Raw genomic sequence first — 18013 nt, forward strand, 5'->3', positions numbered from 1 at the left:
AGCCGTAATAGTTGTTATTTATGGCTCTGCTTCTTGTTGTTGTTGCTCACTTGTTGCTGGCCGGCAAAACAAGTTGAAGCTCAGCTTGAAGCTGTCGTCAAAGAGAGCGCAGAGAGTGTCAGTGTCGAGAGCAAGAGAGAGATAGAGCGTCTGCTGCTGGGCTTTTTCTTTCGTTGGCTTTTCTTTGGGTTGGTCTTCCGCTAGCTGTTGCATAGAGCGCAGGGAGGAGAGAGCGAGAGAGAAAGTGTTGAAAAGAAACTGAAATAAAGCTCTGCAATGGTATGCTAAATGCATAGAGCGAAAGCTTTTAAGCTATCTTGGATAATTATTAAATACTCAATCATTTTAGTTAGTTTTTGACATTTACTGTATTTTAAGTATTTTATACCTAAAAATTTCATTTTTAAATGCATATGGAATTGAGTGAAAAAATTAAGAAATTGCTTTAGGATCATAAAGATTGAATTTTACGTCACATAAACTATTTAGTAGCTAGAAGAGTTTAAATAGTTCGTTCTGTTTTCAAACTTTCTATGAATGTAACAGGCAGAATTTTCATTATCAGCGTATATTCAAATTATAAAATAAATATATATATTTTTTAAGCAACAAATTAATTAGGTTTGTATTATTTTTACAAAAATAATAGCAAAATAATATTATACGATAGTTGACTAAGAAAAATTGTCAATTTAAAGATTGAACAAGATTAAAAGCAATATAAAAATTAATTTATTTAAATTAATATACATATATTTTTATTAGAATGGAAAGTTATTCAGGCCAACCTCGTATTGTATATACATACATATTTACATCAAGTTTCACAGATTTTTTGCAAACAAAAACCCTAATTAATGTGTTTATACTATGTGAATCTTTCATTTGTCAATGGCATTCTCGACTCGCACGGTGGCAGTGTGGGAAGGTGCTGGCTCGCTATCCAGATGCTTGGCCAGGGTGTTGTACCACTCGTTCATGTGGCGTGAGATAATGCTCATAAACTTGGATACCTTGGACTTGACGGTGGTGACAATGTTGTCGGACAGCGAGGTGATCTTGCGGCAATTGGAGCCTTGAGCTTTTGTGTTGGTGATCTTCATGATTTTGGAGTCGGGTTTCTCTGGTTCGTTGGCTGGTGTCACCGTGGGCAGATCCACTTTGTACTCGTAAACTGAATAGCGTCCCAGGGGCAACAGCTCCTGCTGGTCATCCTTGTGGATCACATTCGAGTTGAGAGCCGCGTCGGCATAGTTGACGGGCTGGGGCAGGGCACGACGACGTCTGAATGCCGGCATATCCCACCAGGAGGTGATGCTCTCATCGGCAGGCTTCTTCAGTCGCTTCGGCGCGGGCACAGGCTGTCTTGGCTTGGCACTGAAGTAATCCTCCTCGTTGTCATGGCCAGGCGGCAGCTTGGCCTCCTTCCCTGGCTCCACTTCCCGCTCCGGATCGTCGGACTGCTCCCTAAATCTATCGTCGCCCATTGGGAACTGCTGCTCCCGCTGGCTGTGCTCATGGATGTGGCTGAGGAAGTGCTTGCCGAGCTCGCGCTGCGCCTGCAGGAAATCCGTGGCCGCATTTCCGCTCTTAGCTGAGCGCTTTCTGTTGCTATCGCCCTCCACGCTGTCCACATCTGGATCCAGTTCCTCCACCTGCTTGCTGTTGTTGCTTGGACTCTTGCTAAGGTTCTTGTTCACGGAGGCCTTGTTGGAGAAGGGTTCGGGGAACAGCAGCGAGTTCAAGGTGGCGCCCAGGTTCAAGCGCTTGCTCTGCTTGGGCACCGGTGCCGGCAAAGCCTCGAAGAACTCTGTTGGCAGTAGACGCAGCTTTTGACGTTCCTGAGTTTTGGGCGCTTCAGGTACTTCCTCCACATCCTCCTCTTCCTGCGAACGTTGTAGAATCTTCAAGGGCTTGCCTTTCAATTTTCTGCGTTGCTTGTATCTAATCGGCTCGGGATCGGGCTGCATTTCGCTCTCCTCGCCGTCGGGGCTCTCGATGTGCTTCAGATGGACATCGCCCTCGGGCAGGCGACTGTACGGCGGTGGCTCGGGCTGTTCGCCCATTTTCTTGAAGAACTCCTCCTCGTCGAACTCGGCCAGATCGAAGAGCGGCTTCACCTTGCGCTCCGGCTTGCGTATCTCGGTTATCTTCTTGGTCACCGTCGTCTTCTTGCCATGTCGATTATAGAAGAAGGGCCCCGCGTAGTCGCTGGGACTTCGTCGGCTGCGCCGGTGCCGCAGTGCCTCCCTGCTCTGTTCCACAACGTTCCGCAGCCAGTTGAGTGCCTCGCAGGGACGCACCGCTTGGGACTTGGGCTTCGCTTCAATTGGCACCTGCCGCTTGACGGGAGCAACTGCAGCCGGCTTCTGGCGCGGCACTCGATTGAACGGCTGTAGCAGCCGGCCCAGCAACGTTTCCGGCACCTCCAGCTCCGGATTGTCCAGCACGAAGCGTCGATGGCGATTGAGCGAGCTCTGCAACGAGCCACGCGATACGGCTGTCTCCTCGATCAGGCGCTGCAGCAGGCGATCCGCAGAGCTGTAGCCACTGGCACTGCGGCCATCGGGGGAGCTCTCGGCGCTGACATTGTCTGCTTCGACCTCGGAGTACTGGCAGTGCTCCAGATTGACGCTGGGCAGCACCCAGAAGCCCACCGACATGCTGGGCGTGATCAACTGCAGCGGCTTGCTGGAATCCTTCGCAATGACCTGCGGACGCAGCGTGGAGTTCAGGCTGAGTTTTGCATTGTTCAGACGCATACGTCCATTTTCCGAGGTTAGCACGTATTGCCAGATATCGCTGTTGGATAGACGACTTGTGCTGCGCACGGTGATCGTGGTGGGCTGCTCCTCCGTGTTGACCACCATGAAGGCCAATCCTCCCGAGACAGCGTTCGCACAGTGCGTGTAGAGCTTGTTGGTGGGCGCAAAGACATTGAGGGGGCGTGCCGGAAAGACGCGCGAGCCCATCACCTTCTTGAAGACGGCCGTGACATAGTAGCTAAAGTTCGGCCGCTCGAAATCCTCTAGAGACATGCGCTTAAAGACCACATCGAAGCCGCCGCTGGCCGCATCGCCCAAGGTCTGGGCCCAGCGCAGGGCATCCGTCGTGTCATCACCGAGCAAACGCTTCTCGATAGACTGCGCTCCCTTGCGCTCGTCCGGCAGCGTCAGCCACAGTGGAACTCGCTGTTGCTGCAGGGTCTTCAGGGCCGGATCGCTGTCGTAGATGTAGCTTCCCAGGCTGCTGCTGGGCAGCATGTTGGCGGGTCTGTGGATGTATTGGAAATATATGAAATGGGATTACCTTCTATACTCTCCCACTGGCACTCACTGCGTCCAGCCGAAGGCGGCATTCACATCCTTGGACATCTCCACATATTTGCGCGTCTCGTCGGCGCTGCTGCCCGCTGAGATGTCCGCACCCATCACACGCCAGCTGTCCACGTACGGATTAAACGTATCCGTCATCAGCTTCAGCGTGTTCAGCTCCTGCACGTAATCCCTGGCGCGCGATGTGCCAAAATCTGTGCCCAGCTGCCAGATGCAGTCCGTGATGCCCACCATGTAGGAGGTGTTGAGGATCTTCAGCGTGTGCATCGAGTCCCATTCGTCGGGCGCATAGGGCACGGGTATAATCATGGTCCAGTTAACCGCGCTTGAGTGGGGGATCAAGGAAATTGGAGCATCTCCTACAGAGTAATCCTCGCCCGTTACTTACCGTGTCCAGCGATTGAAGCCCTTCCATATGATCTTGGTGGGATTGCGCAGGCGCTGCGGCGCATTATTGGCAAAGTAAAAGTCGCCCACAAACTTCACGTAGGCATCGCCCAGCAGGGCAGCCATGCTGGTCACTGCCTTGCGATTCTTGCCATCGAGCGCATCGTACAGATCCTCCGGACGCACAACAAAACTAATGAACTTCTCGCTGATGTCGTTGTACGGACGATTCACATGCAGCTGCACCAAGGTGTCCGCCTGGCAGACGGCCAGCAGAGCGAATAGCACTGGCCACAACATCATTTGTGGATGGAGACGACTTCACCGTAGCTCGTTGGCTGCACAACTGACGCAACGCTGGCCAATGGGAGAAACTAATAAGCTGTGCAGCCTAGAGTTTTCAATTCCAGAGTAGTTCAGTTCCATAGAAATCTGCTGCAATTGGCAAGAATTTTTCGCTGAGCGCTGCCCTCAATGCAATGACCTTTTTTACGCTGTCAACGGCAATCACGTCGCGTATGTGGGCCAACCACCAAGACCAAGAAAAAGAACCACAACCCAAAACACACAAAATACCAAAAAAAAAAAAAAAAAAAAAAAAAAAAAAGAAACACCCTCTTTAGTTTGGTATGCTATTCATTTTAATTAATGGGGGTAACCCAATAAGATTACATAAGAGGCGGCTAGGCATCGTCTTCTTCGGACAGCATGGCCTTGAAGCTCAACGGCTGGAACTCGTAGCCAGAGCCGCTGTAGAACTTGCTCATAAACTCCACCCAGTGCAGACGCAGTGTGTGCAGAAAGGCGGACAGACCCTCCATCATGACCATGATGGCAATGGTGAAGAACACCCAGACGGCGAAGATTAGGAAGACGGCAATGCAGCCAATCCAGCCGCTCATCTGCAAGGCCTTCGACAGCACCATGGTCCACAAGACCTCGGACAGCTCTATAAATATTTAGATTTAAGGAAAGTCCTTCGAAATCCTTTGCCCATACACTCACCCGCATGGGCCAGAGACAGAGCCCACAGACGCAGATAGGAAGCTGTATGGGAGATGGTACTCAGAATATACTCCACAGTGTGTATGGCCTGATGTATCCAGATTTCGCCCATTGGCTCCTCCTCTTCCTCCTCCTCCTGGCCACCCGGCGCCTGCTTGTGCGGCTCCACCTCTGTTATGATGACCTCCTTGCCAGAGATCTCAATGGTCTCCATGATGGTATCGCCCGTATATTCAAACTTGTCGCTCTTTCAAACAAAATTCTAAAGATCCAAATCGAAACCCAAATTTGGCATGACTTACCATATACTTGCGCTTGATGATCGTCCAAATGGGCACGCCCAGCAGGAGCCAGGGTATGCATATGATGCCCACGAGAAACAGTATGGTCTCCAGCTGTCTTTGGGCCGGAAACATGGTGGGCATGCAGCCCGCAGCCGGCACCTCGGTCTTCATCAGGATCATATCGATGAACATGATCAAGACGGACGGCGCACAGCCTGGGGAATCGGCAATGTTCTTGGCACTGGGCGAGTACTGCACCCACTTGTAGAACATCATGAAGACCATGTAGCCGAACAGCATGAGCAGGAAGACCACTTGGGGAATGAACTGCAGGAAAATGTAGGAGTACTTCTTTTTGTACACGAAATTCTCCACCGAGAGACAAACGCCAAAGATCATGTGCAGCACGCCAAATATGATGGATAGCTTCATCTTGTAGGTGTTGAGGAAGATGATCTTATTTGTGGCCGACTGCCAAATGGGGTCGATGCCCATGGGGTAGGTGCCGCGCTGGTCTGTCGTCGGGTTCAGCTGCAGGGAGGGATTCGTGAGCACCGTCGTCCGATTGTACTGGATGGCCCAGTGCGTGCCGAACACATTGAACGACTTGGAGAAGCAATCGTTGTACATGAAGCCCGTGTAAACGGCAAACATGCCCATCAGCATTATGATATACCGGCCGCCGAACAGAATCCTCCAAATCTCGCCAGCGCGCTTCTTGATGAGGCGCTTCTCGTCCAGCACCATCCACAGGCCAAGCAGAAAGACCAGGAATCCGTGGCCCATGTCGCCGAACATGACGGCGAACAAAAAGGGGAAGGTGATGCACGTGTACAGACCCGGATTCACCTCACGATACTCCGCCACGCCGTAGGCATCGATGAGCACCTGGAAGCCGTAGGTGAACTTGTTGGTGCGGAAGTACGTGGGCGGCTCCTTCTTCGTCTCGAGTATGTTGAATATCGTGGGCACTGTGCTGCCCAGGGCCAGCGACGCCTCCGACAGCACCGTCTCCACCTCCTCAAGATCGCGCTGGGGCACCCAGCACTCGCCGATCATGCACTTGCTGCCCAGATCCACATTGAACAGGTTCAGCGTGTGGTAGATGGCCTTCATTTTCTTGACCATGACCGTCCAGTTGGGCAGCTGCTTCTTGATGGCCTTCAGCACACAGGAGCGATGGTCCTCTGTCTGGCTGATGATGACCGTCAGATCGTCGAGCCGGACACGCACGCTCTTAATCATGTCCATGCGCTCCTGGTGCGAGCTGGGACACGGATACATGGTGGCATGGAAGCCGGTGCACACCTTGCGGATGCGACCCTGCAGCTGGTCGCCCTGAAAGAAGACAACAAAGATGCTCTTGCAGACCATCTCGCCCGTCTTGGGATCCTTGACGGGCTCCTCCATGTCGCAGCTGCGCACCAGGACATTGCCACGCGAGATGCGCCAGAGCATCCGCTCAAAGCCGTACTGCAAAGATTTATACACTTCAATTAGAATCACACAGATGAGCATTAAGACATCCGCCGCACCATTCGCTCCCTGCGTATTACGCCCGCCACAAAGCCCAAGCGGCCGTCGCATTGCTCCGGATCCCGGTGCGTGCCACGCTTGTTCACATCAAAGTTGTGCGACTCCTGGTCGGAGAAGAACGAGTCGGTGCGCTCCAGCACTTGAATCATCTCGGTCAACTCCAGGAAGTTCGTTTGCAAACGCACATTGTTCGTGGACAGCTCGATGATCTCTGTCTCGGTCTTCTCCAGCAACGATTCCAGCTCTATGATCTCCTTCGGCCTGGGCGCGGGCGGAAAGTCTTCGATCAGATCGACCACCTTCAGGCCATCCTTGGCCAGCTCTGACGTCGCATAGCGTATCTTTCGCTCCAGCTCATCGCAGCGCCGAACCTCGTTGACGAACTTGCGCTGGGTGGCCGTGACGCCCTCGTTCATCTGCAGACGCAGGATCATTTCAATTACAATTCAAATGGAATAAACTCAGATTGCTTGCTTACATCACGGAACTGCACACAGCCCATCTCGCCCAGCTGCGCGATGGTCTCATAGGCCGCCTCTGGCTGCAGAAACATCTGGCCCAAGGACATCTTCTCGCTGCGGAATATGCTGTCCTGCGGCCCAGTGCCGCACAGCCATCCTTTCAACTTGCTGCACATTTCGAATTCCTTTTAGACAACGACACCTCCGCACGCTTCAAAGACGGCAGGTGAACTGATCGTCGTGGTCAAGTGACTTCCCAATTGAAGCCTTGGCCACACAGACCTGGACACATAATTATGTACAACTTTCCAGGCTTATCTGGCGAGCACATGCTCGGGATAAAGTATTACACAAGGTAAATAGAGCTGTTCGATGAGCCATCTATCAACTGGACGAAAGGTTCTCGTCTCTTATCTGTCTAACGGTTGATATCGTAGATGCGCCCAGGGTATTAAAAACCAATTGGAAACCAATTAGAACATTTCCAGTGAGCTCTTATATATGTATAGAGTTCACTTTTCGTTTTTAGTTGTGAAACGTTTGTCAGTGAAGGAAGTTCATAGTAAGTTGATAGGTTGCTAAGAAGTAGCTAGACAAGATCAGAAAAGTTTATGGAAATCTACGTATCAGACATATAACAGTCCGGCTATGTTGCTATATAAACTTGATATCGCAATATCGATATGCTGCCTGAAATATAACAAATTTTAAGGTAAGCCCACTAGATATGTAGTTACGGTCTTTCGCCTCGAAAATTATAGATTGTAATATTTATTATCCTATTCCAATAGAATCGAAATCAGAAAAATTCTTCCAGCAGTTCACGATCTGTAATGTAAGAAACTCATGCGATTTTCTTTTACATATATGGATATACATGTGCCTTTACATTAATACTGTATATATGTATGTATATATGTATACATATGTAATCTTACTCACACGCACGCAGATTGCATGTGTACATACCTATTTATCTATCATTATCTATTTACCTATCAATCCTATATATTTATATACTTACGTCCAAGTCTATCAATCAATCTTAGATATACATACATAGATATCTATCGTATATACGTACATTCAGATCAGTGCTGTCATAATTTTTCGAGCAAATAGAGCCAGATTGGCAAAAATAAGAAGCTAAAAGAAGCTAAATTCACGAAAAAATAAGCCAAAATAAAAGCTGGGTTTAAAAAACACTATTTTCTTAATTAAATTCATTTATGATTATTCATTTGTTTTTAATTGTTTGATTCCTTCAACTATAGACAAGGAATCTCCACTTTCAAGAGCAATATTAAAATCAGGAACGTCGAAATCATCACTCCACTCTCAACAGAGACGTATTTAATAACGACACCTAAAACCATTAACGTAGAAATTATAGATATATGTATATGCATATACATATATACAAATTATAAAGTATTCAATCTTTTAAAGAGAGATCAGGTGTTTAATAAATAATTGTTATTTACCGAGCCGCTTTGTCACTTGATTTGTCCAAAACCAAAATAAATTTAACGCTTCCAATCTTATTTCTAAGATCCTCCAGAAAATGAGGAGCCAACGAATGTTTAATTATACTGTACATTTAATACGGCGTAGTTTAAATCGCTAAACGCTCATGCTGTCGCATAATTTTTTTTTGGCGGAGAGTACCTAGGTTTTTGATGATGATGTGTGATTTGCCACATAGAGGAAATGTGCTGTTGGTTGTTGCTATGGTTTTTGTTGGAGTTTTCCCAAAATCAATTTTTTCTTTCTGTGCCCATCCAATTCGTGCACGTTAGTGTTTTTTTGTTGACAAAGAAGACCTGTTGCTCATACCACGAAATGATTTCGATAGATTGTATGATATAAAATCATGTATCGATACTTGTATTCATGATTTTTAGTGTTGAGAAAGATAAAAAGCAAAATAAATCGTGAAAATTAAATAAAGCTAAAATAGAGCTAAATTAATTTTTTTAAAGCCAGAATTCCCGCAACCCGCCGTTTTCAAATTTTTCCCGCATTGGGACTTCAAATAAAGCCAGATCTGACGGGAAAAAAGCTAAAATGACACCCCTGATTCAGATACTCATTTTTACATATACATATACTCACATACATGTATATATGCATACAGCTGTTTATATTGGACTATTCTACCTCCAGAATTCAGTACCTTCTACATTATAGTACAACATAGATATATACATATACATGCACGATGTACATACAAACATGATGCATATACATAGATTACATTAATAATAATTTAAATTCAGATTTGATACCCACTAGGTAATAGATAAAACCAATTGAATTGCTTTTCTCTTCTTGCTTTATTATTATGAAACTAGTTAACTAAATGATTAAAATTTATAATAAGGATATCGCAAGGCACACAAATATCATCAAGATAAACTTTAAACAGACATTAACCGAACTGATTTGTTCACTAATTAATTTGTTTAACAACGAATATCAAATTATTGCTTAAAACGGTTTTTTTTTCATTGAGAATACATAACAAAGGACATTTGAAAACGGATGGAATACATGAAACTGAGGGAACATGTGGGAAGAGTACCACAATACTGACAGTATTGAGAAAACGAAAGATATCAAACAAAACAAAATAATATATATGCATATATAAGTAGATATATATGATATTCATATAGTTGTGGCTATTGCTGTGGCGCGATTACTCCTCCTCTTCGCCATCAATGATTGCCTTGAAGCTGAAGGGCTGGAAGGCATAGCCCAAGCCTTCGTAGAATTTGCTCATGAACTCCACCCAGTGCAGACGCAGGGTATGCAGGAAAGCAGACAGGCCCTCCATCATGACCAGGATGGCCAAAGTGAACAAACACCAGGCGCCGAAGATGATGAACAGGCCAATGGCACCGGTATAGGGTGGCATTTTCAGACCCATCGACAGCACCATGTTCCACAGCACCTCAGAGAGTTCTAGAGGGAAATCAGATTACCATTAATACACAATGGCTGCTGAAGGTTCGTCCGGCACTTACGAGCATGAGCCAAGGACAGAGCCCAGAGACGCAGATAGGAAGCCGTATGCGAGATGGTGCTGAGCACATATTCGATTGTGTGAATGGCTTGATGAATGTAGATTTCGCTCATCGGCTCGTCATCGTGACCGTGCGCACCGCCAGCGCTCTCATTGCCGGTGGAGCCAGTGGGCAATGGTGTCTCGCCCTCGGCCAGTTCCATGTTGCCAGTCAGCTCGCCATTGTGCTTGACCTAAAACCAAATCAAATCTCAGCAATAATCTCAATGGGTTCACGTCGCTCCACTTACGTGTGCGACCTGTCTGCTGCGGGTCATTTTGATGTACAGCGGCTTGCCGAGCAGCATCCATGGTATGCAAAGGAGGCCAATGACGACAAACGCCTTCTGCAGCTCAGGCTGAGACTCAAACATGTATTCCTTGCAGCCAGCGAGAGGGGGTGTGTTCTTGAACAGCATCATGTTGATGAACATGATCAGCACAGATGGAGCACAGCCAGGTGTCTCGGGCTGGTTGCTGGTGAATCCGTTGTACTTGAACCACTTGAAGAACCTGCAAAAGATTCAAATATATATATTCACATTCATTGAGTACAGTGTTTCGAATATTGACTTACATCATGAAGCACATGTAGCCGAAGAGCAGCATCAGGAACAAAATTTGTGGCACAAACTCCAGCAGGATGGAGGAGTAGCGCTTGAAGTGCACAAAGTTGAAGACGGACATGCAAACGCCAAAGATCATGTGCAGTACGCCGATGATGATGGACAGCTTCATCTTAAAGCTGTTGAGAAAGATGATCTTGTTATCAGCGAGCTGCCAAATGGGATCCAGGCCCAGAGGATAGACGCCCTGAGCGGAAATGTTTGGCGACATCTGTAGATGCTTGTTGGACAGGACCGTCGACGTGTTGTAGTTGTTCACCCAATTGGTACCGAACAAATTCATAGACTTCGAGAATATGTCGTTGTAGATGATGCCCGTGTAGCACGAGAATAGACCCATGAGCAGAATGATGTAGCGACCGCCAAAGAAGATGTTCCAGATTTCGCCGCCGCCCTTAATGCGGCTCAGCTTATTCTCGCTGAGCACCATCCAGGCGCCGAAGAGCAACAGGATCAAGCCGTGTCCCAAATCGCCAAACATCACAGCGAATAGGAAGGGGAATGTAATGCAAGTGTACAGAGCCGGATTGCACTCACGATACGAGGCGATGCCATAGGCATCGATCAGGTTCTGGAAGCCGCGCGTGAATTTGTTGGTGCGATTGAAAGTCGGCGGCTGTTCGTGCGTATCGATGACGTTGAGGAACGATGGAATGGTGCTGCCCACAGCAGCTGAGCCGTCGGAGAGAGCCTTTTGCACAACGTGCAAGTCCTTGGTGGGGACCCAGCACTCGCCGATGAGGCACTTCTTGGTCACATCCATGTTGAACAGATTGAGCGTATGATATATGGCCTTCATCTTCTTGACCATGATCGACCACGAGGGCAGATTCTTGGAGACCGTTGCGAGCACACGGCTGCGATGATCCTCGGTCTGGCTGAGCACCAGCTTCAGATCCTCGAGGCGAGTACGCACATTCTTGACCATCTCCTCGCGCTCAATGTGCGAGCTGGGACAGGGATACAGCGAGGCATGGAAGCCGGTGCACACCTTCTTGATGCGATTCTTCAGCTGCTCGCCCTGGAAGAAGGCCACAAAGACGGTCTTGAAGATGGGATGACCGGTGGCTGGATCATTCAGTGGTTCGTCCAAGTCGGAACGCTTAAGGAACACATTGCCACGCGAGATGCGCCACAGCATGCGCTCGAAGCCAAAGACGCGCTCACGATTGATGACGCCCGCCACGAATCCAAGACGACCACGATGCTGGGCGACTGCGTCATCGCCACCGGCGCCGCCACGATTGCTCGTGTCCAGATTGAGCACCTCCTGGTCGGAGAAGAAACCCTGGGTATTCTCCAGCACCTTGCGCAGTTCCGTCAGCTCCAAATAGTTGGACTTCATGTTGACCTCGTTCTGGGCCAGCTCAATCATCTCCGTCTCGGTCTTCTCCAGATGCGCCTCCAAATCAATGATCTCACGTGGATTGGGCGCCCGCGGAATATCATCCTGGATATCGGGCAACGCAATGCCGTCCTTCTTAATCTCCGTTTCGATGTAGCGTATCTTTCGCTCCAGCTCATCGCAACGACGCACCTCCGTCACGAACTTGCGTTGGAAGACGTTCACCGTGCAGTTCAACTGTGGAATGTCAAGAGGGGATTAGATTTGACTTTCGTACGAATCGTGCGTCTCACTTACGTCGCGAAACTGCACACAGCCGGTTTCGCCCAGCTCCGAGACGGAGGTGTATGCGGCCTCTGGTTGTATAAACATCTGGCATAGTGCCATTTGTTCACTGCGGAACATATCCCCCATCTTGGCGACGCTTTACGTTCCCTGCAAGAGCAAAACAGAACGAGAGAGACAGAGAGTGAGTGAGTGTGTGAGTGAGATAGAGTGACAAGATAAGAGGGGAGGCAGGTTGGTTGAAGCATTCCACAGACATGCAATTAAAATTCAAATGGGAAAAACAAAAATCAACAGCCAGACGAAGACGTCGCCGTTTGGCAAATGATTTGAATTGTGTTTCTTTGTATTTGTATTTGTATTTTTGTTTTGGCCTAACCATGATGACAGCCACAGCCAATGGCTTCTTTTGTCTAACCTATACGATACGACAAACTGGTGAAACTCAATTGAATGAACTAACAATGTTTTCACATTTGTTTACTATTTACTCGTAAGTTAGGATCATATCATTATATAATGGATAGTGCATATAGGTACGTATATAATAGATAGTCTATATAGGGTTTACTTTAATCCAAAATTTGCATTCCTTAAAGTTTTTTAACCAAATCCAAAATATCAGTTGATCGTGCATGTGATATTTCTTTATATACATATCTATATCATATTTACTCTTTATACCATACATACATATATACCATGCATTGCAATGTAAACATATATGAATTTACTTTCATCAGGTTAATAAACAGAAATTTAATCAACTGCCTTTAAGAATCTTACTTGCAAATACATTTTTCAACATTTTTGACAGATCAATTTATATTCAAAATGAAAAAAAAGAAATAAAAATAAAAAATAATCAGTTTTATGATTCGAATCATAAATCAAAATACCACATATTTAATTTTTGGATAATTTCACATTTCACTGCCACAGTTCGTTATTAGCGGGTTCACTGTACCCATGAACATATGCTGCATGCGCCTGGCCAGCCATTAGAACGTACCCAAAAGCGTCGAGAAAACTTTTATTGGCTCTGTTTCGTATAGCGTACGGATTTTGTATTTGCTTTGCATACTAGTATTTTGATTTTTCCTTTCATTTGTTTCTGCTTATTATTTATGCAGAATGTATTCAGCGGTAATTACTTCTATACATTGACAGGCACTGGCGGAATGGCTACAATTCCTACCATTACGTTGGCCAGGCTAAATCGCTTCGATCATAACTCAGGCCCATATGTGAATAGTTAACTAAATGAGTTTCTGTTCTCAGAATTGAGCTCTTATTAAATTATTCCATTTATTGTGTGTTGTAGGGAATTAATTCAATATATATAAATATATAGGTAAGATTTTCAGACATTGATCGAGACAAAAAGGTTTCTACAACGAACGAAAATATATATTTTTTTTAATAAAAGCAACTTATGTTGAATATTTAAAAAAAAAATGTGCTTGAAATGAATTGTGAATATACATACATATATATTTACAATACATATATATTTTAATTTTTATATTTCATTATATATTAAAATATATAAATAACTATATCATGTACTTGCATGCAAATATATTTGTTTTCCTTGTTTTTTTATTTTTTATTCTAATCTAATCATTAATTATTCGGTTTTTGTAACTTTCTGTCTTATTAACTGGCATAATATTAGAAAGTTGACAAAGTCGATTAATCACATTAACTGATAAATTTCCTCTTTATCAGAGTGATACATATTAAAGTATATGAATATGTATATGCATACATATATTGACTGTGACCAAATGAATTTGTCAACGCTAACAGATAATGAGCGTGATTAATGTTTTTTTGTTTTTGCTTTTGATTTTGTTTTTCTTTTTTATTTAGTTTTTCATATGATTTAATTGGAAAGAAAACTGCAATAAGCAACACAGTGCGGCTGCTGCGGGTGCTCTGTGCTGCGTGAAAACAAAAGCGAAAAAAAGCTAAAGTAGAACAAATAAAATGTACAAACAGTCGCGACACGCCAAGGTTCACTGTGACATCATCAGACTCGGGCAGTCAACGACACGGACGACGCGTCGCACATTATCGAACTTTAATGGCCTGGCCAGGAGAATTAGCTTTAGCTTATGTATATATCCACACACAAACACACACACGCACACACGCACATACATATACACACCCAAACTGACATACATACATAAATATGTTTGTACATGGCAGAAATGATGATAGATGTACGAACACACACGCACACACACACACGCATTGAATGCTCGTTAAAAATCGTTCTGCCGGGCATTTGCAATCAACTTATGCTGGCTTCTTGGCTGACAACCAGCATAGTTAGCGCTTGCCCACACTATATAAAACACTATATATATATATATATATATATATATGAATATATGTATATGTATATAGATATATAATTGTAGCAACAATTCCATTTTGTAACTGTATTCAAATTACTTTCAATTGGAGCATTTGCACATTTCTTTATCGTGCCTGTTGCTCACACTGCTGCTGTTGCTTCAGGAATGCTACAAGTATTTTTATACCCTTACAGAGGGTATTTATATTTTTGCATCAAAGCAAACAGCGTGTCATATACTTTAAGATTGAGATATTTTTAATCTGAAATATATATTTATATATTAATGTGCTGATACAGATAATTTGGGATATCCCTATATAGCATAGCAACAGTCGCTTATTTTTAAAAGACCAAATCTTATCAATAACGTAAGAATATATATATACATATATTTATTTATTTATTTATTTATATCTATATATATACTTATATACTATTTCGTATAGCTTCGAAGCAATCAATGAGGTGTTTGTTATATTACAACTACACTATCAGGAATTGTCGCAACAGGCACTTACTAATCACCACCATAAATGCGAATTTTTCTTAAACTTTTGATAAGTTTATCGTGTTTTTTTTTTCGCATTGCATAATAAAATATTATCAAAATTCCTGCCTCTATATATAGAAATGTCGTTCAGCTAATTTAGCGCACGCCTTTAATAAGTAATTCAAAATGGATAACTGTTTACAACGGAAGTCTCGTCTTATATTGCTTTCGTGCCGTTTATCAATAGCTGATTAGACTGTACTTTAGCTATAGCCATTATTAGCTTGCCTCAACAGTAATGAATTTTCAAATAGAGCCAAACAATCAGCAGAAATTACGAAATTATCACCGAGTTCGCAGTTCCTCAAATGATAAGGTAACCCAACGGAAGCCAACTTATAAAAATAACAACTCACTATAAACAATCAACAATTAGCAATTTAATATGCACTAACATGAATGCCGAACAGGCTAAGGTATAACACTTGAAGTGTATAACAGTTTAACTAGAACAGTGCCATCAATAAACTCATAAATTCTTAATACGCTCGACATTGCTAATCCATTTACAAAATTTACATATGTACATACATATATACATACATTTACATATGCATACACATACATACATTCATAGCTGACTTTGCTGTATGTAGATATGATTGTGTGCAACTTTATTTTACGGCACTGTCAGCAACTATGCCTCACACACACAAACACAGACACACTATACACACACTCACACCCGTACTCATGACAGGCAATCGGGTATCGTTTTTAATTAAGCTTCAATTAATTTGAAACGTTTTCAGGCTACATTTCAACTTGCCTTGCAAAACACGAAATGCTGCGCTTTCAATTCAATATTTACACATACATATGCACAAACATATAAACAGCAATTGTATGTGAGTTTTTGGTTAACCACTCAAAAAATATACAAATAATTTTTCTTTTCAGTTGCTAAACACGCACAACTGTAAACCAGTTCAACTTCAAAACAACTAAACACACCGTTGCCGTCTGTTCAAATGCTCTCGCTCTCGCCGCCTAGCCGTGCCAGGGTCTGATATTGGTCTGACAGTTAGCGTTTGCCTTTCGCTGGTCATTTTCGTGAGTAAGTCGGACTACGAGCGCGTAATGTGTGGGTGCTAGCAGTTTCTGTCTCTGTTTGCCTTTCGCAATAATGCATACAGTATGTAATTGTCAATGTGTTAGTGTGAGTGGAGGCGCGGGCGCAACAGCAAACGCACGAAACGGGTGAGTCTTAATCACATTTTAACGAAGCAACAGCAATTCGTGTCTCACGCCAATAGCGTTGACGACCCCCATGAAACAACGCCCATGCTAGGCGCAGTTAATATCTCTACGGCAACGAAGTTTCGTTAAAATATTTTTTTTTGTTTTGTTTGTTTTTCTCTCTCATGTATGCTTGCTCTTTTCGTGAGCTCACTTTAGCATGTGTGTGTGTGACGTTTAATTTGGTAATTTTTTAACTATTTTTTTCCTACTATCTCATGACTGCTTTGCTAACTTCTATTAATGAGGATCAGGCGTTTTAAGTTAAGCAGATCACGAATTGTTACGCAACCGATAGTACTATTGATAAACAATAGGGAAATATAAAATAGAAAATATTTAAAAGCCTTGCCCAGACATTGATAACCAGATCAAATGTTACATAAGTGGGAAATTCTTCTGGAGTACCTCGCAAGCGTTTACTCCGCTGAATAAGTGCAATACTTCAAATATCGTGGAATCTCTAATCTACAGAATTTATAGACTTTAATTCCATAGGCAAATATATGAAAACGATCCGCCAGAGCTCTAATCAAATTGATTGATTGAGGTGCTTTTGAAGTTTTATGATCGGTCTATAAATCATAATTCAATTGAATTGGATGAAACTCTAATGCCAAGAGCTACTTGTGAGTTGCTTAAATTAATTTGAACATGCATTCAAAAGATGTTCTCTGGGAAAAATGCTGGTCACATGATATGGAGATTGCATAAAACTCAGCTCTGTAACGCCACTGTCCGCACACACACACACACACACACATAAATATATATAACGTGCGTGAGAGATACACACAGATACACACGCAAACAGATACTCGACACAACTACAGTTAACACTTAGTTACGCTCGCTGTGGACAGGTGGCGCGGCATTTACTTTGACACAAGTCTCATGACCGTTTGCACTACTGTGATGAGCTCTGCTCACGTGCATGCAGAGTAATTGTTGAATTCTTAATTATAGCATTTACTTTTTAATTTTAACACTCGTTTTCATGCACACGCATACTGTCTAACTTTTCTTATTGTTTGGCAGAGGATCACCTTGAAGTCACACGCGAATCGAGTTATGCATAGTATAGAAAAATACATTTCTCCTTGTTTGGCTGTCTACCCTACCGATAATTTATTTGTCGTTTGAAACTTTTGTTTATGGCTTGCTTACCTTTGCAGCTTTGAGACTGTTTGTTTTTTTATACAAAATATTTAAGATTCCCCAAGCGTACGTGCGTTAAATTTAGAACTTGTTTAGCCCGTTGCGCCTGCCTTTGTATAGGTTGTTAAAACGATCTCGACGCAGCCAGAGGAGCACACGTCTGGTCAATACCAGCGTTCAGTTGCTTGTGATTTTAAGTATTTAGCTGAGGCGAGCGCCGACATCAGCGAGCTCACGCACACATACAAACACTCTCTCTTTCTTTCTCATTCTATCTCTCTCTGACTGTATCTCCCGCTCGTAACTTTACTTTGAGAAGTATCTCTGTGAGAGTGGTGGCGGCCTCCAAGCATGACAAATACAT

The 18013-nt window shown here is 44.2% G+C and overlaps 3 protein-coding genes and 1 long non-coding RNA gene across 6 annotated transcripts; 1 reads left to right on the forward strand and 3 right to left on the reverse strand.

The window, feature by feature from the left end:
- Window positions 1–743: 743 nt before the first annotated feature.
- Window positions 744–4225, reverse strand: LOC108620774 (uncharacterized). Its single transcript, XM_018017710.2, has 3 exons — window positions 3724–4225; window positions 3337–3660; window positions 744–3273 (listed from the first exon to the last, which is right to left on the reverse strand). The coding sequence occupies exons 1-3, from the start codon at window positions 4023–4025 to the stop codon at window positions 882–884; spliced, it is 3018 nt and encodes a 1005-aa protein (XP_017873199.1). The 5' UTR covers window positions 4026–4225; the 3' UTR covers window positions 744–881.
- Window positions 4226–4340: 115 nt separating this feature from the next.
- On the reverse strand, window positions 4341–8843 carry Vha100-4 (Vacuolar H[+] ATPase 100kD subunit 4). 2 transcript variants are annotated; one of them, XM_089475360.1, is made up of 6 exons: window positions 8493–8843; window positions 7026–7290; window positions 6547–6963; window positions 5030–6484; window positions 4728–4974; window positions 4341–4671 (listed from the first exon to the last, which is right to left on the reverse strand). In XM_089475360.1, exons 2-6 carry the CDS (start codon window positions 7182–7184, stop codon window positions 4406–4408), a joined length of 2544 nt encoding a protein of 847 aa, XP_089331486.1. In that variant the 5' UTR covers window positions 7185–7290; window positions 8493–8843; the 3' UTR covers window positions 4341–4405. The 2 variants fall into 2 exon arrangements, with proteins under 2 accessions (XP_089331486.1, XP_089331483.1); XM_089475357.1 differs by having other exon boundaries at window positions 7026–8374.
- A 482-nt stretch (window positions 8844–9325) lies between these two features.
- Window positions 9326–17850, reverse strand: Vha100-2 (V-type ATPase subunit a family protein Vha100-2). Of its 2 annotated transcripts, none has more exons than XM_018017718.2 (6): window positions 17659–17850; window positions 12344–12481; window positions 10653–12283; window positions 10327–10588; window positions 10038–10269; window positions 9326–9975 (listed from the first exon to the last, which is right to left on the reverse strand). In XM_018017718.2, the coding sequence occupies exons 2-6, from the start codon at window positions 12458–12460 to the stop codon at window positions 9710–9712; spliced, it is 2508 nt and encodes an 835-aa protein (XP_017873207.1). In that variant the 5' UTR covers window positions 12461–12481; window positions 17659–17850; the 3' UTR covers window positions 9326–9709. The 2 variants fall into 2 exon arrangements, with proteins under 2 accessions (XP_017873207.1, XP_089331493.1); XM_089475367.1 differs by lacking the exon at window positions 17659–17850 and adding an exon at window positions 16207–16353.
- LOC149270216 (uncharacterized) lies at window positions 12477–17817 on the forward strand. The gene is made up of 2 exons (XR_016271255.1): window positions 12477–13685; window positions 16153–17817. It is a non-coding gene; the product is annotated as an uncharacterized LOC149270216 (long non-coding RNA).
- Window positions 17851–18013: the final 163 nt, after the last annotated feature.

This window comes from Drosophila arizonae, chromosome 2 (genome assembly GCF_054131065.1).
Source record: "Drosophila arizonae isolate 15081-1271.41 chromosome 2, UAZ_ARI_1.0, whole genome shotgun sequence".
In the NCBI taxonomy this organism is placed as follows: domain Eukaryota; kingdom Metazoa; phylum Arthropoda; class Insecta; order Diptera; family Drosophilidae; genus Drosophila; species Drosophila arizonae.